This window comes from Gymnoscopelus microlampas (assembly GCF_963454915.1).
Source record: "Gymnoscopelus microlampas genome assembly, chromosome: 16".
Taxonomy (NCBI): Eukaryota; Metazoa; Chordata; class Actinopteri; order Myctophiformes; family Myctophidae; genus Gymnoscopelus; species Gymnoscopelus microlampas.
This window is the reverse complement of record NC_139953.1, coordinates 3,949,731-3,973,411: the sequence shown is the minus strand read 5'-3', so window position 1 is coordinate 3,973,411 and position 23,681 is coordinate 3,949,731. Positions and strand designations below refer to the sequence as shown.

At 43.6% G+C, this 23,681-nt stretch overlaps 1 protein-coding gene across 1 annotated transcript; it reads left to right on the top strand.

Moving 5' to 3' along the window:
- Positions 1-13,024: 13,024 nt before the first annotated feature.
- On the top strand, positions 13,025-14,659 carry LOC311063459 (E3 ubiquitin-protein ligase TRIM21-like; the record flags this gene model as incomplete). Its single annotated transcript, XM_084082934.1, has 1 exon — positions 13,025-14,659. One exon carries the CDS (start codon positions 13,025-13,027, stop codon positions 14,657-14,659), a length of 1,635 nt encoding a protein of 544 aa, XP_083939060.1.
- Positions 14,660-23,681: the final 9,022 nt, after the last annotated feature.

Below are 23,681 nucleotides of genomic sequence, written 5' to 3'. Positions count from 1 at the left end.
TGTTGGAATCTTAGTAGTCCAGTACCTAGCCTGTAGACCTGTTCGCAATTTGGTGTTAGGGGAATTTCTCACCTGAACTTTGTCAGTGGGTCCCTAGACATGAAAAATCACGGAGGTGCTTGTTCGCCAGAGTGGCACGAATGGCGCAATGGCCAAATCAAAAATGGCCTCCATCGGCTATGATGAAAATCCAACTTTTTTGTTTCTGAATGTATAAACAAATGTAATACCTCCATTTTGACTAATTGGTGTGTGTGGAATTCATTTTTGATATTGTTATGACCTTTTTGGGTGATTTTGACCTTGAAAGGTCATGGTCAAGGTCATTTTGCTATTCCAAAGACATTGGCCATAACTTGGCCATTGTTAGGAGTAAAAACAGGTGCAATACGTCTATTTCAACTAATTCTGACATTTGGAATTCATTTCTGATATTGTTTTGACCATTAAGGATCATCTTGTCATTGAAATATCAATATCAATGTCATTTTTCAATAACTCGATTTGTTTCTTTAGTCACTTTTATTGTATTTCTTTCATAATTATTTGTTTTATTTATAACAAAAGACATGAACATGAAAAATATAACAATTCTAAATATCCCCTTTTAACTTTTACTTGATTTGGGTGCTTTAATTAGAAAATAAGACGAGATAAGAAAATAAAAGTGATATACAAATAAAATCATATCTTTTTGTTACAATTTCTCTTAAAGTGCACCATATATGTATGCATGCTGGTTAGTGGGATGGGTTTTTACATGAAGGATTTTCCAGTTTTCCATAGCAGAATATGATGCACGGAACTCCAGCAGCACGGCAGCCACATCGCCGAGTGTCGCACTTGCCTGCACACTTGCATACTCGGTGGTAAGGGCTTCAGACATTTTGATGGCAGTAGAGTACCAAAGTGCTCCTCCCATCCATGTTCCACTGACTCTAATCTTGCCTCAGGTTCCTTGGCTGTCGCAAGCAGGTGACAAGCCCTATGCACCAGAAAAGCACCATGTTTGATGTGACCTCTGATCACACTACTTGTGGGAGGGATAACATTAATTCCAGCACTGGCACTGGTATAGCTTTCCCTGAGGTCATCAAACGTCTCAGCAGTTGTACTTGACCTGGCCCCTGTCCGGACACGTATCAAGTACTTCTCTGCCAACGCTGTGTCTTGTTCTGTCAAGGTGTCTGCCTCTCCAAAGTTTGTTAAATATTGTACTGGGTCAGAAGCCATAGCTTCATGTTTGGTCCCCACCTTGCTCATGCAGTCTTCTCCAGTCTTCTCCAGTCTCCAGGATATGCACCTTGATGAACTGTCTTGGTTAGTGGTGCTCCACGATGAGAGACTGCTTGATGCAGTGGAAGCATGCACCACTTCTCACCAGTACCATACTGCTGCCAGATCTCCTTCACCCCCAGTGCTTGGAAGTATGGGGTGTAGTATAGCAGTAATGCGAAGGTGTCTGTATCATTGGAGACTATGACAACTCTCTTGCTCTGTTTCACACGAACACACCACTCCAAATGCACCACCAATCTGGTCTCAGCCTCCTCAATCCAGTTCAATAGGTCTGGGATCTTTTCACCACCAGCCGCCTTTGCTGGGAGCACCTCATCTTCAGAGACAACAGAGCTGACAATGATGGTAGCATTGCCACAGGCTTGACTGGCTTGACTGCACACCACATCCCGAACTAGCAGTTGGAGATTGCACTTGTTTTGCTCAGACGCCCATAACTTGTCAAGTTGCTGAGGGATGGGTGTGTCTCTGTTCATGCCAATGATGTCGATTCCTGTTCTTGAGTCTGTGTGCCGCATGCGCTCCCCTTCCTTTAGAGACATCTCAATGTAGGAATCGAGTATGAGATGGATGAACCCTGGCTCTTGGCAGAGGGATAATGTTGAGCTGATGATGGCGTTGATAACAGCACCTAAAGTAGGGAATCGTGCAAGTGGCATCTGCCACATTTTCGACATGAAATCTACCACAACATGAGTGGCAAGAGTAGACTTTGGACTCCATTGGGTGAGGTCAAGTTCAGGCTCAATCTCACTGACACGTTTTGACTTGTTGACATGAGCTGGAAGGTCACCATCAAACAGGGGAGATGCTGAGAGCACATCATGAGTAAGTATCTGCCGGATGTTCATGCCCCGCTCCTTAGCAATGTCCATACTCCTATGTGCCTCGGCCATGTCTTTGGATGAGACTAACTTCTGCTCCTTCAGAATGGTTGTTGGCGTCTTCAGTGGTTGCTCGTTGAACTGAGGTAACTTCCACTTTGGTATGGTTGAGCTCATTTTCTTGGTCTTCTCAACTAACCTCTCATGTCTGTATGAGCAGTAGACACGCTCCCCATTTTTTAGACAATTGAGCAGGCGTGGAGTGACCCCTCGGTCAACTGCTTGCTTTGTGAGCAGATTGTGCTGTGGCACAGGCACATTGACCATCATTGAGTATGGATTCTGATGCTCTAGCACGTCCAGCAGCTTCGCCACATTCTGGTTGAATGTAAGGCAGCGAGTGGTACTCAGTGCTGGAGATGGCATTCTGTATCTTTCATGGTGTGGTTGTTGGTGAGAAAGTTGAGGACATTGGTGATTGACCCAATCTCGTGGAACATTGTGTGTGGCTCCTACTACAGAGTTACCTCCTGGCCCCGTCGCCACTCGCTGAATGGTCTGCTCAACCTTCATGTCACCTCCTACAGCCCAGACCCAGCCTGGGCGATCCCGAATAACCCACTGGGTTATAGAGAAGCGCCGATAGATGTGTGAACTCTAGCATCTTGATTTGTTCAAGATACCATGAGCCATGACGCAGGTAGTTTTTGCAATCACATTCTGCAATGATTGGCATAGAGTCCGCATGTAGATTCCAGTTTTCTTCTCTTTCGGAGACTGCAGCATTCTTGATGACGGCCACCAACAAAATTCTTATTTGATTTTGTGGTATGGTCTTATTTGTATATCACTTTTATTCCTACATAGATAATTTCAACACCCAATTAAAATAAAAGTTAAACAGAGATGTTTAGAATTGTTATTTGTCTCATGTACATGTCTTTTGCTGTAAATAAAACTAAGTATTATGAAAAAGAATACAATAAAAGGGATAGTAAAGTACAAAATCGTAATTGAATTATTGAAAAATGACATTGACATTGATATTTCAATGACAAGATGATCCTTAATGGTCAAAACAATATCAGAAATGAATTCTAAATGTCAGAATTAGTTGAAATAGACTTATTGCACCTGTTTTTACTCCTACAAATGGCCAAGTTATGGCCAATGTCTTTGGAATAGCAAAATGACCTTGACCATGACCTTTCAAGGTCAAAATCACCCAAAAAGGTCATAACAATATCAAAAATGAATTCCACACACCCCAATTAGTCAAAATGGAGGTATTACATTTGTTTATACATTCAGAAAAAAAAAGGTTGGATTTTCATCATAGCCGATGGCGGCCATTTTTGATTTGGCCATTGCGCCATTCGTGCCACTCTGGCGAACAAGCACCTCCGTGATTTTTCATGTCTAGGGACCCACTGACAAAGTTCAGGTGAGAAATTCCCCTAACACCAAATTGCGAACAGGTCTAGAGGCTAGGTACAGGACTATAGAACTAAATGCTTATTTTGGAACAAATAAGCGTTGATTCTTCCTACTCTAATTGGACATTTTTATTTTGTTTATTGTGTTATATCTGTTCAATTATTGATTTTTGTTGGTATGTTTGGCTTTGACATTATTCTGAAGAAACATATACATAAATAACTGGTGTTGGTGTACATTTTGTTTCGTTTTTACTCTAATGTAAGAATACAAATCTTTAATATTTGTCTCATGTCTTAATCTGCCTGGTAGCCTAAGCCTGCACCCCGCGACTGACACAGCCCTGGGTAAGCAACCAGGCCTGGCAGAGATTTGCGCTCAGAGGAATGCACTTTTCTAGTTAGTTTCTGTGAGGCACTACATTTGTTCTCTCTTCACTCTACTTATGTTACTATTTATTTGTTGTTTATTGAGTCCATGTTTACTCTGCTTATTCTGATCTCACGCTTTTAAGTCGCTCAGGATAAGAGCATCTGATAAATGTACATAACATTGTAAATTGCTCAGCTAGCAAGCAAGGGAAACATGTGAAATAAAGAAATAACTCGCCAATAGATGACTTTCTTGTCGTGTCAATAGGCTCTATGCACAGAAGCCATATTGGGAATGAATTGGGCCCCTTCCTTACTTCCTTCACAGGTGTTACCAATGATATTAATGTAGCCCAGGTGATAAGTCACTACTTTCTTTAAGGGTTAAAATAAATTAGTCTAGGAAACTGAAAGTAATTTAGTTCCAAAAAATAAGTGGTTAACTTATTTGAATCCTATCAAGCTTTAAATATGAGAAGATAATGCTTAGTTCATGTTTTACATTCAATATGAAAAACCAAATACCTTTAGCTGATAAAAGACTACAGAGTGTGGTTTTATGTTGTGTGAATGTGGGTATGAGTGGGTGGATTGGATGTGAGGGGTTCCAGGTAGTATCACCTGCGGTCATTGGCCGCGGGGGAGAGGAAGAGGCGGGGAGCGAGAGTGAGGAAGAGGAGGAAAAAACGAGGAGAGACTTTGTGAGAAAAAAAGGAGAAAGAAGAAACATAAAAGACTGAATTGTGAAGACGCTTTAGTACAGTTGTTGCTGAAGTTAAAAACAACAGTTTAAACTTACTTTGGACACGCAAGTGTTGGTGAGAAAGACGCGACGGTAACGTGCGTAAACACTGGGAAAGAGTGTCAGTGTTTGCGAGTGGAGCGCTTGGTCAACCGGCTGGAAAGCACCGTGATAGTCGAGACGTCGGCTGAGACTGTTCTGGACCGGGAGTCCAGCTCCGTGGCCGTTTGAAACATAGATATAGAAACCTAGATACCTCATTGGCCTCTGCAGTTCATTGGAGCGACTGGTATCGCAAAACCTTTGTGCTTCCGCCCTCAGTCGCATACGTCACAGAAGGGGGCCTCCAGTAGGCCTAACCGAACGCCCCCTTCTGTGACGTTCAGTAGGTCTCTGATTGGCCTACCGAACGTCCCCTTCTGTGACGCACGCGACTGAGGGCGGAAGCTGGTGCGCGCCCGAGATACGAACGCTTCAGAGCCGAAGGAGGCGTCTACCTTTATATGTCTATGGTTTGAAACGCCTTATTCCCAAGTACTGTATCCACGAACTGTTTCTACATGAGTCTACAAAGAACTGTGAGTTGAACTGTATCTGTTTTGGAGTCACTGAGGAGTGTGTGTGTGTGTGTGTGTGTGTGTGTGTGTGTGTGTGTGTGTGTGTGTGTGTGTGTGTGTGTGTGTGCGTGTGCGTGTGCATGTGTGTGCGTGCGTGTGTGGGCCCACAGTGTTTATAGTTGACGTTATTGTTAAGCTCATGGTTGATTAAGGTCATGGTTTCACTTTAAGGTGACGCTATATTTAAAGAAGGGTTGAATTAATAACTAGATAGGTAACCAGGGTTTTGTGAAAACTACTGAGGGAACTTTATTTTTGTTTTAGTTTCAATTTAATACTTGTGAACAGGTATAATTCATTGATTTGCTCCAGTGTTGTTATTTGGGTAAAATACAATGGTTTGTTGTAATGTTTGAGTATTGTGCTCACAGCTAATTAATGTATGCTTAAACAGGGTTTTTAAGCCTTGTGGTTATTTTTAGTTGGTCCAATATTTGTTAGTGTGTCATTTATTCATTTGTTTATTTCATTTATTGTTTATTATTTTATTGCAAGTTAAAAAGGGATTTCTTCTGTATAAAAACTAAAAAGACAAAAAAACATAAACCTTCAGTAAAGTTGATTCCCTGAAATTTAAACAACGTTGTCTGGAAGGAGGAAGAGGCGGGGAGCGAGAGTGAGGAAAATGTAAAAAAGGTAAATATGGTGTAAATGAAGTTCGTAAAGGAGGTCGTATTTCTGGTACTCACTAACGGACGTGCAATTCAAAAAGGGGTTCGTATATGACAGAGACGTGCGTATGACCAGTTCTATATTATAATGACAGCCAGCTGGGCGTGATGATCCCGAGAGGTTCATTTACATTGTTCCACGCCCCCATTTTGCACCATAAAAGGCGTGAACCGTGACTCAGCAGTTTCTCTCTGATCAAATCTGTCACTTTACTGAACAGTGTTGCCATGTCCGCTTATTATAAGCGAATCTTGGCTTATTTTTCTGTCAAGTTGCTTGTAAATATTGGTATCTGTGGGGTGCAGTTTTTTGGCTTGTTTCTAAAGTGTAATTCATTATTTGGGCTTGCTTCACAATTGTTCAATTATTTTAACCGGTGGTTCTCAAATATTTTTATGTCATGGACAGGGCAGGAATTTCACGGCGGCCACGGCGGCCATGGCCGTCGTTGCCCCTCTCATTGGCCGTGTGCCCCTCGAATAATGACATGCCTTCACGGCCACAGTGGCCGTGGTGCCCCAGCTGCGCCCAGCAACTGATTTCACAGTTTTTCCTCTGCGCGATTTTCTTGTCAATACGTTTTTTTTAGTCACCAGTCCCTTTGGTTGAGCTGCGCAGCTACAACACAGTGGTAGGTAGGTTTGATTTTAAGCCTCCTATGAACCTTCGGAATCCCGCAACATAGTGTAATAGACACAAAAGCATTACCGGGCCAAACAGGAGATAAATCTAACGCAGCCTGAACTAATCAATGGTAGGTTTGATTTCTAGCCTGAGAGAGAGAGAGAGAAAGAGAGGATTCTGTAGTCCTACAGACCGATGTGCCCCGATGTTTTTTTCAACAGCAAAATATAGATGAATACATCTAATAAAATACAGCAAAATCCCCAAATTATGAGTCTTAATATAAAGCAAGCAACAGAATAACTGCAAACAAATTAAAAGTGTAGGCTATCAATATCATACAAAAGAGTGACCTCACCGCTCTGATGGACAAGAAATAAATCCTTTTGCAAACCACATCCATGATATCTGTTCGTTTGTCAACAATGTTCTAATTGGGAAGTTTATTTCAGCAGAATGTGACAGTTTTAGTCAGTGTTTTGGTGCGCAACACAGCCCTCGTTTAAGTGATTGCTTTCACCTGCTGCTGCAGTGTGCGGAGCTTGTGCGCAACAGGGCATATCTCCGCCAAGCCAGGGTGACCTACCCAGGGCCATGAAATTCATATGCAGGCATAGTAGCCAATTAGAATGAAATCTGCAAAAACGGACTAATATGCTGATACAGAACCATATATTGGCTACATATTATGGCTCTCAGGTGGAAATCTTGTATGTTCCTTTTTTATTTATTATTTAAAAACAATTTAAAATCATGAAAATAGCCAATCTACAAGCTGTAATTATTAATAATTAAGAAATACTATATTTTAAAGAGAGAGAAAATCAACTAAAGTCATTATTAGTGCAAGTTCAATCACATTTCATTTGAATGAAAATAACTTGTGGGGAAAATACATAAAATCTCTTTATTCTGTGAATCTAATGTGATTAATGTGACCCCTACTTCAGTCAGTGAAGTCCAGGGCTGAATGTGACATATTGAGACCTATATAACTAAATATTGGTCATTTGCCAACACTTTATTTTGTGAAATAAATGGGTTATATTTTACAGATAGTTATACAATTCTTATAATATATTAAAATACAATCATCCTTAACCTTCAAGTTAAATGCATTATTTCCGGGGACTTAAACACTTTTTTTTTTGGATGGCCTTCCTGCCCTGGCATTTGGCCTTTGTGCCCTCCAAAAAATTACAACACCAAAGGCCAAGTGGCCTTGCCCCTAAAATGACGAAATTCCAGGCATGGATCCCCAAGTTAATATGTAGGCTAATTTATCCCTAAGCCCCATCTGAAAATGTTTTGTGCCAGCTGGAGGCAGAGTTGTGTTGTTTAGAATGTTTAAAAAATATTCCAAATATTCCACATTGTATTACGAGATTTTTGGTTTAAATATAGCAGATCTACAAGCTCACAACGGTTTAATTAAAGTGCTTACAATGGCCTAAGTGCCAGTTGCTTCTTTTGGGCTTATTTTCATAGACCTGGTTGCTTATTTCTCTCACAAAATCTGGCAACACCGGAGTTTTACTTCTCGTCTAAACTTACAGCTGTCGGCCGCAATGCCTGGGCACTGACAGAGAACTTGAACATCATTCTGATCTGTCTGGAAGCGAGTCCCACTATTGCACGATGGATCAGCTGAATGTAATGTGTAATGTTTACAAGGTTTAACCCTGCCAGCAAATAATAGACTAATAACCAGGTTTACCAGGTAAAAAGATGATGTTGAAAATAAGTCAAGGGCATACAAGTGGAACGCTGCTATCCGATTATGGACCAGAGCTTATTGATTACTTATTGATTAAATTAGTTAATTTTTGATTAATATATCACTAGCCTATGCTACGTCTGAATGGGGAATGGATCTTCTGGACACAGCTTTCATCACTATAGTTTCCTCATCAGATGGTAACATTTATTAGGCTGTTGTGTGTGGCGTTCATGTGATCAATATACAGTAGAGTAGCCTACAGTAGGCTATTAGCCTACAAATTAATACCGCGGCACGGACACTGGTGCGTCAGTCCCTCCGCAGTTTCATTAATTAAGGCATGATAGCCTATTTTCATTATTACGTGACATTTTGGCTGAGATGGCCCGCTGGCAAACACACGGGGACCTAATAATTCAGCTCTAAAAGGAACTGATAGCCTAGAAAATAAATAAAAAGCGGTGGAATCTACATCATGTCTATATTATGCATAGGCTACAAGCAATACATCGTTTGACTTTTTTTTTAAAAAATATATATGTTTTGACAAATGTTGGGCACATATATATTTTATTTGAGGTTTGCCACTGTTGTAATTGATTTTGACTTGAAGAATAAAGCATTCTAAAGACATACGCACATTTCAGCCCTGGCAAGACTGCCTCGGGGGTGACGTGAGAACGTGCGCACCTGACGCACAAGACACAGACCAAAAAATCTTTATGAATCAGGTGCATGTGTACGACTTGTCCTAAATGCCGGTACGTACAAAATATGGTCGTAAATCCCTTTATGAATCCGGCCCATGGTACCACCTGTGAAGGAAGTAAGAAGAGGCCCAATTTCTTTCCAATATGGCTGCTGTGCATAGAGCCTATTGACATCTTGAAATTGAAATACTGTCTAAAATGAAATATCCTACATGCAGTGCATAATGAGGTTGCATTGTTACATCAGTCAATCAATCCCTACTTTACTCTGTTACTGAACAAACACTCTATAGCACGTACTATCAGAATATAGTGCTATTTATTTGCTTTCCCGAGTTCACTTAGACCCATATAGGGGCCACCACAAATGCTACAATGCCCATTTTAAAACAAGAGAAAAGGAAGCGCGGCCTGGGTTCAATCACAGTGGCTCAAAACAGAAGCTCTTCAGTGGAACAGGCATAGGAATAGAAGCAAAGGAAACCAAAGTTCTGCATGTGGCGAGGCAGACCAGGTAAACAAAACACTGAGGCATTCCGTCTTCAAGTGAAAAAAGACATACATTTATTTTAGCAAGGCAACAGCTGACCGACACGTTTTGACACTCACTGTAGGTCTTCAACAGGCTCTTGAATGCTACAATGCCCATGTTTGTTGTTAAAACATGTTTTTCCCCCAATTTATTTGAGTTATTTCATCCCTTTTTTGCACTACTTTGCCTGAACTGCACCTGCTGCACCTGCTGTATTTATTTGCATGTATATAGAATATACTGTAAAGTTGTTTACACAAAGTTAGGTGACCGCCACTGAAGAAAAATGCTGGTGGTGTATACAACATACCGAGTGTTTTTTCTTTATTTTTATGTACATTTGATTTGATTTGATGATGCTCTTTTCATTCTCTTTGCTCTTTTTGCACTCTTTCTTTAAATCCTTTTACGTTTGTCTTTATTCTATTGTTATTACTTATGCTGCTGCATTGTCTGAAGGAAGCCGTCTGAAGGAAGCCGAACCAAAATAAGTTGTACTCTTATGTACCTGTACATAAGATGTAACAATAAAGTACAACCTTGAACCTTGAAACTTGAGTTTTGCAGAACTTAAAAAAAAAGACTTTCAAAAACATCCTATACATTTTTCAAAGATTTTCACATATCGCGATGCGATACATTGTGAGCTTGTAGATCAGTATTTTCAAATAGCTTAAATAATAATAATAATAAGGGTAATAATAATAATAATAATAATAATAAATATAGCTGCAAGCAGCGATAATACGGGGCCAGTGAATAGAGAGAGAGAGAGAGACATGGAAACGGAATAGATTGAAGAGAGAGAGAGTGACATGGAAACAATAGATTGATGAGAGAGAGAGATGGAAACATAATGGTTTGATTGGACATCTCAACCTACTGCCATTAACAGGATTCGAACTCTCAACCTTCAGACTAATAGGCTGCAACACTACCTATAGTGCTATAGCTTTATCCAGGCTGATATTGTCTGTTGAAGATCATAAACTCTTGCCTTCTTTCATGAACCAAGCCCCTGTTTCACTAACACTAAGATCACTCGTTCACAAACCATTTACCAATGAAGAAATTGTACATCTCCTCAGTACCAAAACTAGTGAAAGTAGCCGATCTACAAGCTCACAAACCATGAAAAGTTGTGAGATTGTAGATCAGCTATTTTCAGAATGAAGTATGTCATACGTTGAAAAAACGTACTCTCAAATAAGCATTTCAGGTTATCTTTACCATTTGCACATGTATTCATTGATACAGTCATGTTGTTTGCAATTCAACTTAAATTAAGTCTGCATCAAGTGAGGCTTGAACTGACGACCTTGAGATTGTGAGGCATTCATTTAAGGGAGACGCCATTGGCCCAACAGACAAGTAACTGTGAAAAAGGAGATCACACAGATGATACAGTTTCACGCAAATAGCTGAAAAATCCTGGGTTTAAGTGTTTTTCAAACTGCTCAAAATTGCGGACAATCTAAGGGCGGAGCTTACTGGTCAAAGCGATAAATGTGTTCCTCATGAGTCAAGGCACATGTGTAAGCAAGTTTCACGACTTTCGGCCAAACGAGGCATGACTTATGCCTGTTTAAAGTCTGCCTTTTCAAAAAATTGCTATAGCGCCTCCTTTTGGCCAATTGGATTAAGATTGGTTTCAGTGATATTTGGAATGACCCTGTACATTTCTGCAAAGTTTCAAAGAAATGTGAGTCTGCATGTATGTTTTAGGCACAGATGAATAATTTTCATAAAACTGTAATAGTTAAAATCTATCTCCTCCTGGGATTTTGAGCAATCTGCACGAAACGTTTAACACTTGAACTTTGGACCTCTGCCTACAAAAATTTCCAACGGATTTTCCATAAGTGAAAAAATGCAGAAGTTAGAAGCCAATGACTGTTTTTCATATAATTCAAAATGGTGGAAGATCTAAAGGTCAGAGGTCAAAAGTCAGACCACGAAAGTTGTCGGGCATGAAGAGATGCATGTGTGTATCGAAGTTTCATGGTTGTAGGTCAAACAGGGCATGAGTTGTACCTGTTCAAAGTTGGCACTTTCAATTGAGTGCTATAGCGCCACCCTTTGACGAATGAGTGTGAGAATTATTTCTTGGTAGTTTTTCATGAGCATCTACCATATGGCCGAGTTTCGTAAAAAGCGTATGCACGGTTAAGCCAGAACTGGCAAAAACAAGTATTTTTCAAACTGCTCAAAATTGCGGACAATCTAAGGGCGGAGCTTACTGGTCAAAGCGATAGATGTGTTCCTCATGAGTCAAGGCACATGTGTAAGCAAGTTTCACGACTTTCGGCCAAACGAGGCATGACTTATGCCTGTTTAAAGTCTGCCTTTTCAAAAAATTGCTATAGCGCCCCCTTTTGGCCAATTGGAGTAAGATTGGTTTCAGTGATATTTGGAATGACCCTGTACATTTCTGCAAAGTTTCAAAGAAATGTGAGTCTGCATGTATGTTTTAGGCACAGATGAATAATTTTCATAAAACTGTAATAGTTAAAATCTATCTCCTCCTGGGATTTTTGAGCAATCTGCACGAAACGTTTAACACTTGAACTTTGGACCTCTGCCTACAAAACAACATTTCCAACGGATTTTCCATAAGTGAAAAAATGCAGAAGTTAGGAGCCAATGACTGTTTTTCATATAATTCAAAATGGTGGGAGATCTAAAGGTCAGAGGTCAAAAGTCAGAGGGTGAAAGTTGTTCAGCATGAGGAGACGCATATGTGTATCCAAGTTTCATGGCTGTAGGTCAAACAGGTCATGAGTTGTACCTGGTCAAAGTTGGCATTTTCAATTGAGTGCTATAGCGCCACCTTTGGACGAAAGATTGTTAGAATTATTTTTTGATCGTTTTTCATGACCATCTACCATATGGCCGAGTTTCGTAAAAAGCGACAGCGCGGTTCAGCCAGAACTGCGAAAAGTGGCAGAAATGACAGAATACTGCCAATAACAAAACAGGTCCAGAGCTGAGCTCTGGCCCCGTAATAATAGCTTAAAAAATAAACAGGGCTTGGCTACTTGAACCCCAGCATCCCTAGCACAGAGGAGTGTGGAGGATGTGAAGGGTTAACAGGTGCTGTAGAAGGAGGAGTTTCTCAGTAAGTCTAAACTGAAAGTTAAACAGTGACAGTGCAGAGAGTAGTTTGGGGGCAGTGTGCAAGCCCTCTACAATACCTTCAACACCACAATACAGAAATACTGAGAACGGTAGGTACAGTAGATACATATTTATTATTCATTAACAGAGACTAAAAGGTTTATTAAACTGTATCCAGACATACTCTTCCCCTATTTTCATATTCCTTGAAATTCCACAGTCTGATCTTTCAATTGGTAAAAATGGGATGTTTTCATGGAGTATAGAACACCTTTCAACATTATTGTGCTCAATTACAATACAATCGCATTTTGGAACTAAATCTGATACTTAAACTGTTATTCTCAGAGTGTGTCAAAATGGCCTCTGCCAGTATTCTCCATTCTGAAGAGCAGTTCCTGTGTTCTATCTGTCTGGATGTGTTCACTGATCCGATCAGCACTCCATGTGGACACAACTACTGCAAGACCTGCATCACACAACACTGGGACAGCACTGATGTGTCTAAGTGTCCTTTATGTAACAAAACCTTCTACAGAAGACCAGAAGTCTCTGTCAATAAAGTGCTCTCTGAGATGGCTGATCAGTTCAGGAAGTCACTGCAGCTGAAAAGAAATTCCAGCATGAACCAGGATCCTGCTGAAACACATGAAGTCTCCTGTGACGTCTGTACTGAAACCAAGCTCAAAGCCCTGAAGTCCTGCCTGGTGTGTCTGACCTCCTACTGTGAGACTCACCTGGAGCCTCATCAGAGAATCGCAGGGTTAAAACGACACAAACTAATCAACCCTGTAAAGAACCTGGAAGACTTAATGTGTAAGAAACATGACCGACCTCTGGACCTGGTCTGTAAGACCGACAACATGTGTGTTTGCCAGTTCTGTGCCGATCTAGACCACAAGTTTCATAGAATTATATCTCTGGAAGAAGAATGTGACGGAAAGAAGGCTGAGCTGGGAAAGACGGAGGCTGAATTTCAGCAGATGATCCAGGAGAGACAAGTGAAGATTCAGGAGGTCAAACACTCAGTAGAGCTCAGCAAGAAAGACGCAGACAGAGAGATAGGGGACAGTGTGCAGATCTTCACTGCTCTGATCAGCTGTATTGAGAGAAGCCAGGCTGAGCTCATTGATGTGATTGAAGAGAAGCAGAAAAAAACAGAGAAACAGGCTGAAGGCTTCATTAAAGAGCTGCAACAGGAAATCACTGAGTTAAAGAATAGAAGCTCTGAGCTGAAGCAGCTCTCACACACTGACCTCCACCTCTTCCAGAACTTCACATCCATCAACACCCCTCCACCCACCAAGGACTGGACAAAAGTCAAGGTCCATCAGTCTTCACATGTGAGGACTGTGAGGACAGCTGTGGCTCAACTGGAGAAGACACTCAGTCAAGAGATGGATAAGCTGCGTGATGCTGATCTGAGGAGGGTTCAGCAATATGCAGTGGATGTAACTCTGGACCCTGATACAGCACATCCATACCTCAGCCTTTCTGAGGATGGAAAACAAGTGAGTCATGGACATGTAAAGAAGAATCTCCCAGAAAACAAAGAGACATTCTCATATTGTGTCAATGTCTTAGGAAAACAAAGCTTCTCCTCAGGACGGTTTTACTATGAGGTTCAGGTTAAAGGGAAGACTGCCTGGGATTTAGGAGTAGCCAGAGAGTCCATCAACAGGAAGGGACCAATCAAACTGAATCCCAACAACGGTTACTGGTCTATATGGTTGAGGAATGGAAATGAGTACAAGGCTGCTGCTGGCCCTGCTGTCCACTTCCCTGTAAGAGAGAAAATCCAGACAGTGGGAGTGTTTGTGGATTATGAGGAGGGTCTGGTCTCCTTTTATGACGTGGAGGCCAGAGTTCATCTCTACTCTTTCACTGGCTGCACCTTCGCTGAGAAACTATTCCCATTCTTCAGTCCTAATATTAATAATAATGGTAACAACTCTGCTCCTCTGATCATCTCTCCTGTCAAGCATACAGATTAGGCTAATCCTTACATTTATATGGGAGCTCATTTGAGTAATTCACTTTTATGGTCAGTGCCCATTAACACATGATATTCCAAATTAGACAATCTTAAATCTTACTTTCAGCTGACATCATACACATTAATATTTTTGCTGCCGATTTGTTTAAATATTTTAAAATGATGTATGAATCAAATACATACTTATATCACTGTGTCCATGTGTAAATAAACTTTATGAAACCTGAACCTTAACCTAAAGTGACACAAAGGAGATTTTGGTATCGTTATTGATTATTTTGGAATCTTAGAACTAAATGCCCATTTTGGAACAAATAAGCATTGCTTCTTCCTACTCTAATTTGGACATTTTTATTTTGTTTATTGTGTTAAATCTGTTCAATTATTGATTTTTGTTGGTATGTTTGGCTTTGACATTATTTTGAAGAAACAAATACATAAATAGGTGTTGGTGTACATTTTGTTTTGTTTTTACTCTAATGTAAGAATACAAATCTTTAATATTTGTCTCATGTCTTAATCTGCCTGGTAGCCTAATCCTGCACCCCGCAACTGACACAGCCCTGGGTACACAACCAGGCCTGGCAGAGATTTGCGCTCAGAGGAATGCACTTTTCTAGTTGTTTACCAGGTATCCTAGTTTCTGTGAGGCACTAACTTTGTTCTCTCTTCACTCTACTTATGTGACTATTTGTTTGTTGTTAATTGACTAGAGACCATGTTTACTCTGCTTATTCTGATCTCACACTTTTGTTGATGTTTTTTCGCTCAGGATAAGAGCGTCTGATAAATGTACATAACATTGTAAATTGCTCAGCTAGCAAGCAAGGGAAACATGTGAAATAAATAAATAACTCGCCAATAGATTACTTTCTTGTGTAAATTGACATCTTGAAATTGAAATACTGTCTAAAATGAAATATCCTACATGTCTACATGCATTGCAATATGAGGTTATATTGTTACATCAGTCAATCAATCCCTACTTTACTCTGTTACAGAACAAACACTCTATAACACGTATCAGAATATAGTGCTATTTATTTGCTTTCCCAAGTTCACTTAGACCCATATAGGGAAACAAGAGAAAAGGAAGCGCTGCCTGGGTTCAATCACAGTGGCTCAAAACAGGAGCTCTTCAGTGGAACAGGTATAGGAATAGAAGCAAAGGAAACCAGTTCTGCTTGTGGCGAGGCAGACCAGGTAAACAAATACTGAGGCACTCCGTCTTCAGGTGAAAAGAGATATACATTTATTTTAGCAGATGAGCAAGGCAACAGCTGACCGACACGCTTTGACACACACTGTAGGTCTTCAACAGGGTCTTGAATGCTACAATGCCCATGTGTGTTGTTAAAACATGTTTTTTCCCCAAATTATTTGAGTTATTTCATCCCTTTTTTGCACTACTTTGCCTGAACTGCACCTGCTGCACCTGCTGTATTTATCTGCATGTATATAGAATATACTGTGAAGTTGTTTATGTGACGGTGGCCAGGTTGTCACATGTAACTTGCCACTTCTTTTTAGAATGCTGACACTCTTTACTTTGTCTCAATAATAAATAAATAACAATACACATTAAACTCACAACAATAAAATATCAGTTGCACGGTAAAGTGCGGGGTGCGTAATTACTGTGAGAATAATACTGTTTGTTAGGTACTGCAAGACTACGCCACCTTTTTATTTAAGAGGTAGGGTCCTCTGGAACACTCTTTCTTAGGCTATTCACAGGTTCGAGTTTACCCAGGTAAGTACAATACTTTTAAATGAGAACAACACTTCAACACATATCCCTTGGAGAAAGCTGGACGGAAACAGGTTTGTATAAAAAGGTAATCTATTTTATTAAGCTAATACAGTGGCGTCTATAAGCCATAAAATATTGAAAAGCATAAACAAAATATAACACTAATTCTAAAACCTCAACCTCCTAATGCGCCCACTAACTAACTAAAATACAGGAATACAGACAATCACCAAACACTAAAAACAGACAGGGCTTGTGCAAACTATAGCAAATAAATAATGAATTTAGCGTTAAAGTGCCAACTATTACTGAAGCAGTAAAGTGCCAAGTGCCAATTCAATTGCTATATGTCATATACTCATCACGGTTCAATGCAAAAGGTGGGAATGTCCTTATATGGGGTTTAACTGGAGCGGGGGTTTAGGCCAGGAATCACTGTCTCTTCTTGTCTTCGTGCGTATTGCCTGCAATCATAGAAACTAGAACCAGTTCATCTGTTCAGGTATATTTCACATATGAGGTTTAGGACCGTGGGTTTATAAAGGTAACGTTGCATAGAAGGACACTTACTCGCCCGCCAGACTGTACGTCTGGCTTTGAGGGTGTGAAGCGCGCAACGTTATCGCCACTGGACCTCTCCTCCGTTCCTTGGTTCGTCTGTCTGTCCTCCCCGTCTCTGCTGCTACTGCGCCGTCTGCTCACCGTCCGCTGCTGGTGGCTTGGTACGTGCCGCGATCACTGTATTCCCCACCTCTGCTCCGTGGTATATCTGCTCCTCCTGTGCACAACCGTCCCTTCTGGCTGTCACTTCCACACTGCCCTGTATGCCTGTCTCTCTGCTGTCCAAGTGGCTCGCGCTCACTTTTGAATAAGGTGGGCCACACCCTACTCCGCCCTCATTCGCTCTGCCACCAGCGTGACCTGGGGACATTGGCCGTCCGCTGTCACAAGGCCAATGTCACACAGCCTATAGGGGAGTCCAATGTCAAGTGGCTCGGGGACCGGGGGGAAATACATTGTCAACCATAAAACATGCAGTGCAGAAATATAGTTAAGAGAATGATGTTTTTAAGTGCGTAATACAGGTTTTTCATCATCAATAAAAAATGTTACAATTTGGTTTCACCCCCCTGCTTTGACCCTGTCACATCCCCCCCCACTTTTCCGTTGCCAGTCCCTGCAACTGTCCCTAATCATGTCCATACCTCTGGGGTGGCTGGCCTATATTTGCTCTTCCCGAGCGCCGTGGCTCATCTGGTGCTCTCGGGACGGAGAGAAACCCATAATACTGCGGCGTTGTTGCTTCTACCTGCTCGGGCTGCACTACAGCTGGGGGGTCCTCGTGGGGCGACCTGGGGGCTACACACACTTTCAACGCATTTCTATGTATGGTCTTTTCTCGCCCCCCCTTCTCGGGTCTGACTCGGTACACCAACCCCGTAGCTCCCACCTGTTCCATCACTGCGTAAGGCTCGGGGTCCCACCACGTACTCAATTTCCCCTGGCCATCTCTCTTCCTATTTCGAATCCACACTCTCTCTCCTGGTAATAGGGGTGTAATACCGGCCCTACGGTCATAAACCTGCTTTCTCCTCTTGGCCGTTTCTCCCATCCTCTCCCCTGCGGTCCTATAAGCTGTCGCCATTCTCTGTTGGTGGTCCTGTACCCAGCCACCCACTCCCATGCGCTCTTGCGCTGACTGCACTCCTAACTGGACATCTATAGGGCGCCTCAAATGTCGGCCAAACATTAAGTAGGCGGGGGCATAACCCGTAGCACTATGGATCGTGTTGTTATAAGCATGAACTAACTCGGGTAAGTGCTCATTCCATCTTCCTTGTTTATCAGTGTCTAGTGATCGCAACATGTTCAGTAATGTCTGATTAAATCGTTCCACTCCACCGTTCCCAGCCGGGTGGTACGGAGTGGTGCGACTTTTTGCAATACCATAAGTCTGACATAAATGGTGCATTAACTCGGACTCGAAGTTGGGGCCTCGATCTGAGTGGAACCGGGCCGGACAGCCGAACGGCTGGATAATATGCGTCCATAACGCACGGACAGTGGTGTGCGCAGTCTGGTCTCGGGTGGCAATAGCCCAACTATAACGGGTGAATAAGTCAGTAGCTACCAGAATGTTTTGCCACGCATCAGCAGGCCTACCTAATGTGAGGAAATCAATGGCTATTACTTCTAGTGGATATGAGACTTCAAAGGGTTGTAAGGGGGCCCGAGGCTCTGACCTGTTCCTCTGCAGGCTGCAGGCGACACAACCCTGTTGTAACTGACGCACCGCTCCCTCCATGCCTGGCCAATAGAACCGACGTCGCAGCTGGGCCAAGGTCCTCTCCAACCCAGCATGCGCCGCGGCCGTGTGGATTCCTCTCCATACCTCCTCTCTGCGTGAACCTGGACAAATGATCTGTGAGTATTGTTCTTTGGTATAAGGATCGGTCACCTTCCTATATAACACATGATTTCGTATAATCAGTTTGTTCCACTGGCGTAACAGTTGCCGCGCTCCCCGAGTCCAATTCTTCCTCTCCACCATATATGGGGCTCTCCCCCGTTCCACGCACCTCTTCACCACCTGCACATCTGGATCCCGATCCTGCGTCTCTCTCCACTCATCCTCCCGGGCTGCTGGCGTCGATTGTACAGCCGCCACATCTACAGGCTGCACTGGGAACCGCGATAGGGCATCAGCGTTGGCGTTGTTTTTGCCCGGTCGATACTTGATGTCGAAAGTAAACGACGCAAGTTGAGCAGCCCACCGTTGTTCCACAGCTCCCAATCTAGCCGTTTGGAGATGCGCAACAGGGTTATTGTCCGTGAATATTGTGAATCGAGCGCCAGTGAGATAATCTTTAAACTTCTCGGTCACGGCCCATTTAAGGGCCAAAAGCTCCAATTTGAACGAGCTATAATTTGCGTCATTCTGCTCGGTCGGGTGGAGACTGCGGCTTGCATAAGCTATTACACGTTCGTGACCGTCTTGGACCTGGGCTAGAACCGCTCCCAACCCACGGCCACTCGCATCAGTGTAAACCACAAAAGGCTGTGTATAATCCGCATACGCTAACACCGGGGCTTGTGTGAGGGCACTCTTTAACGCATCAAACGCCCGCTGGCACTCCGAAGTCCACTCGACTTTACACTGGTGGGATTTTACGTCATTTGGGATTCCTATCAATAAGTTGTTTAAGGGTCGTGCTATAGCAGCAAAAGAGGACACGAAACGCCTATAGTAACCCGCTAGACCTAGAAACGCGCGGACCTCGCGGACCGTTGAGGGTGGTGTCCAGTCCCGCACTGCCACCACTTTCTCCGGATCGGGCCGCACTCCCTCTTTGTCCACGACATGGCCCAGAAATTGCACTTCCCTCCGCAGAAGTTTGCATTTGTCTAACCGCAGCTTCAGTCCATGTCTCCACAGGCGTTGGAAGACGAGCTCGAGGTGCTGTAGATGAGAGGAGAAGTCAGGTGAATATACTATAATGTCATCAAGATATACCAGCAAGGATTCTGTCACCTGACCACTCAGACACTGCTGCATCAGCCTCTGGAACGTCGCGGGCGCATTACAAAGCCCGAACGGCATGCGTTGAAACTCGAACAGGCCCAGCGGGGTCGTAAAGGCGGTCTTCTCCCGGTCCCGGGGATCCATTCCTACTTGCCAATACCCGCTGGCCAGGTCTAACGTGGAGAACCATTGCGCCTTCGTCAGGCTGGTGAGCGTCTCTTCTATCCTGGGTAGGGGGAAGGCGTCCTTGTGCGTCACGGCGTTAAGTTTCCTGTAGTCGACGCAGAACCTCCAGCTGCCATCTTTCTTCTTGACCAGTACGATAGGTGCCGCCCACGGACTGCAACTCTCCTTGATGACTCCCTTCTCCAGCATCTCATTCAGGAGGGTCTTCATCTCCCGGTACATGGAGGGCGGCAACGGCCGGTGTCGCTCTCGTATGGGTGCCGCGTCTCCGGTCGGTATCTGGTGTTGCACGACGTCCGTCCGTCCGAAATCCTCGTCATGGATGGCGAACACCTTCTTCCACCGACACAACATCTCGTGTAACTCTCTCTTCTGCGCCTCCGGCAGGTCATCACGCTCCGTCAACACTTCCATCTCTTCGGGCAGGGTCTTCAGTGGTCCATCATCTTCCACACTGATTACGGCCACTTCCACCTCTCCGTCGGTCCCCAGGGACAGGCTCAGGTCCCTGCCGCCTCGGACATCCGCTTCTTCCACCGGGTACAGCCTCCCCAGCTTCTGGTGGCGGTCCAGGACCAGACTATATGCGTGTGGGTTGCACACTCGTATGGGAACACGTCCGTGGCGCACCGTGACGAGGGCACGGGCCACTCCCAAATCTTTTCCATCCGGCAAGGCTTCCATCAAGGCCTCGTAGTCCGCTCCATTTGGTCCTCTCCAAGCGCGGCCCCAGATCATCACTTCACTCTGCGCGGGGATTCGAATCTTCCGCCGGCCGACCGGCCACACATAACCGATGGACCCATCTTCGTTCGTCACTGCCTCCACCCTCCTACAGGTGGCGAATGCGTCCTTCCACAGCGTCCTTCCCTGCTGACATGGAAACACAGGCCTCCCAGGCCATTTAAAGAGGGCATGCCATACAGCGTTCACGACATTCATCCCAATAATCAGCGGTTGAGTACAATGTTCATCTTTCACGATTACAACTCCTCTCCCTGGGATCTTCATTCCCTCCAGCTCTAGGTCCAATATGGCATAGCCAGTGTACGGTAAGTCAAGACCATTAGCGGCGCGTAATTTAAAAACAAGGGGCCCATTTCCCAACGTTAGGTGTGAGAATTTTTCCTCAAATAAGCTTTGCTGCATTAATGTGACTTGTGACCCAGTATCCAGTAACCCCCTTAAGTGGACTCCTCCCATAGTGATCCCAATAGTCGGACAGTCCCCAATAAACACTTCATTAGCCCTTGATCTGGCGAGTGCGCGCTGCACCCCTGTCTCCCGGACCTCGGCGACAGGGCGTACTAGTTTAAATGATTGGGGTCAGATTTACAAAAGCGAGCAATGTGCCCAGACTGCCTACAGCTCCTACAGATCGGCCTACCTCCCTCATCCCACTCGTTGCGTTGGTACGGCTCCCGGCGTCGTTCAGATGGAGGCGAACCGCGAGGTCGTGTATCGGTGGTGTTGGGTCGAAGGAGCGGTCTGATCTCTTTCATGAGCTCCTGCGTAAACCCCTGCATTTGCGATTTGACGTCTTCCATAATCTCCTGTTTCAGTTTCTCTCTCCATTCAGATTCCTGTGAGGGTGTTGGGATAGAGGCAGGTTTAACAGCATGGCACAAGATTTCAGCAGTCCCTTCTCTTCTATGTTCAGTGTCTAGTAGGAAGGCCTCATTTTTTAGGGCGGCGAAGTCTTCTGTGGGGTTTCGACGGGCATATATTCTTAAGGCTTGACCCAGAGGGCCTTCAGACAGTCCTACAAGTAACTGCTCTCGCAGAATGGCATCGGAGGGAGCGGTGTCTGGGTCGAGCCGCCGCAGCCCGCAGAACAACTCTCTAAGCCTCAAAATATAAGCCTGCACACTTTCGCCTGCGCGTTGCGCACAGCCATAGAACAAGGCACGAGCTTGGGAAGCAGAAACAGATGTTTTATACAACGTGTCTAAACATTTAAAGACTTTGGCCACTGTATTGCGATCTTCCTTGTCAATTACACTAATTTGTCGCTTAGCTTCCTCAGTAAGGGTCTGTACTACAAAAGCAACTTTTTTCTCCTCTGTTAAATCCTGAGTGCCCAATAATCCTTTAATCTGTTCTCTCCATTCCCTGTATTTCTCCTCACCTTCTATGCCCGAAAACTTAGGTAGCCACGGTGCCCCTGGATACACTGGCATCATCATCATTACTTTCTTGATTCAACCAAACAAAACAAAACAAAAAGCAGCAAAACAGCAAAATTTCAATACAGTTTCTCTTAGGGATTTTGTGTTGTTCTCTACCCAGTCCTGCCGCGCTACGCCAAATATGTGACGGTGGCCAGGTTGTCACATGTAACTTGCCACTTCTTTTTAGAATGCTGACACTCTTTACTTTGTCTCAATAATAAATAAATAACAATACACATTAAACTCACAACAATAAAATATCAGTTGCACGGTAAAGTGCGGGGTGCGTAATTACTGTGAGAATAATACTGTTTGTTAGGTACTGCAAGACTACGCCACCTTTTTATTTAAGAGGTAGGGTCCTCTGGAACACTCTTTCTTAGGCTATTCACAGGTTCGAGTTTACCCAGGTAAGTACAATACTTTTAAATGAGAACAACACTTCAACACATATCCCTTGGAGAAAGCTGGACGGAAACAGGTTTGTATAAAAAGGTAATCTATTTTATTAAGCTAATACAGTGGCGTCTATAAGCCATAAAATATTGAAAAGCATAAACAAAATATAACACTAATTCTAAAACCTCAACCTCCTAATGCGCCCACTAACTAACTAAAATACAGGAATACAGACAATCACCAAACACTAAAAACAGACAGGGCTTGTGCAAACTATAGCAAATAAATAATGAATTTAGCGTTAAAGTGCCAACTATTACTGAAGCAGTAAAGTGCCAAGTGCCAATTCAATTGCTATATGTCATATACTCATCACGGTTCAATGCAAAAGGTGGGAATGTCCTTATATGGGGTTTAACTGGAGCGGGGGTTTAGGCCAGGAATCACTGTCTCTTCTTGTCTTCGTGCGTATTGCCTGCAATCATAGAAACTAGAACCAGTTCATCTGTTCAGGTATATTTCACATATGAGGTTTAGGACCGTGGGTTTATAAAGGTAACGTTGCATAGAAGGACACTTACTCGCCCGCCAGACTGTACGTCTGGCTTTGAGGGTGTGAAGCGCGCAACGTTATCGCCACTGGACCTCTCCTCCGTTCCTTGGTTCGTCTGTCTGTCCTCCCCGTCTCTGCTGCTACTGCGCCGTCTGCTCACCGTCCGCTGCTGGTGGCTTGGTACGTGCCGCGATCACTGTATTCCCCACCTCTGCTCCGTGGTATATCTGCTCCTCCTGTGCACAACCGTCCCTTCTGGCTGTCACTTCCACACTGCCCTGTATGCCTGTCTCTCTGCTGTCCAAGTGGCTCGCGCTCACTTTTGAATAAGGTGGGCCACACCCTACTCCGCCCTCATTCGCTCTGCCACCAGCGTGACCTGGGGACATTGGCCGTCCGCTGTCACAAGGCCAATGTCACACAGCCTATAGGGGA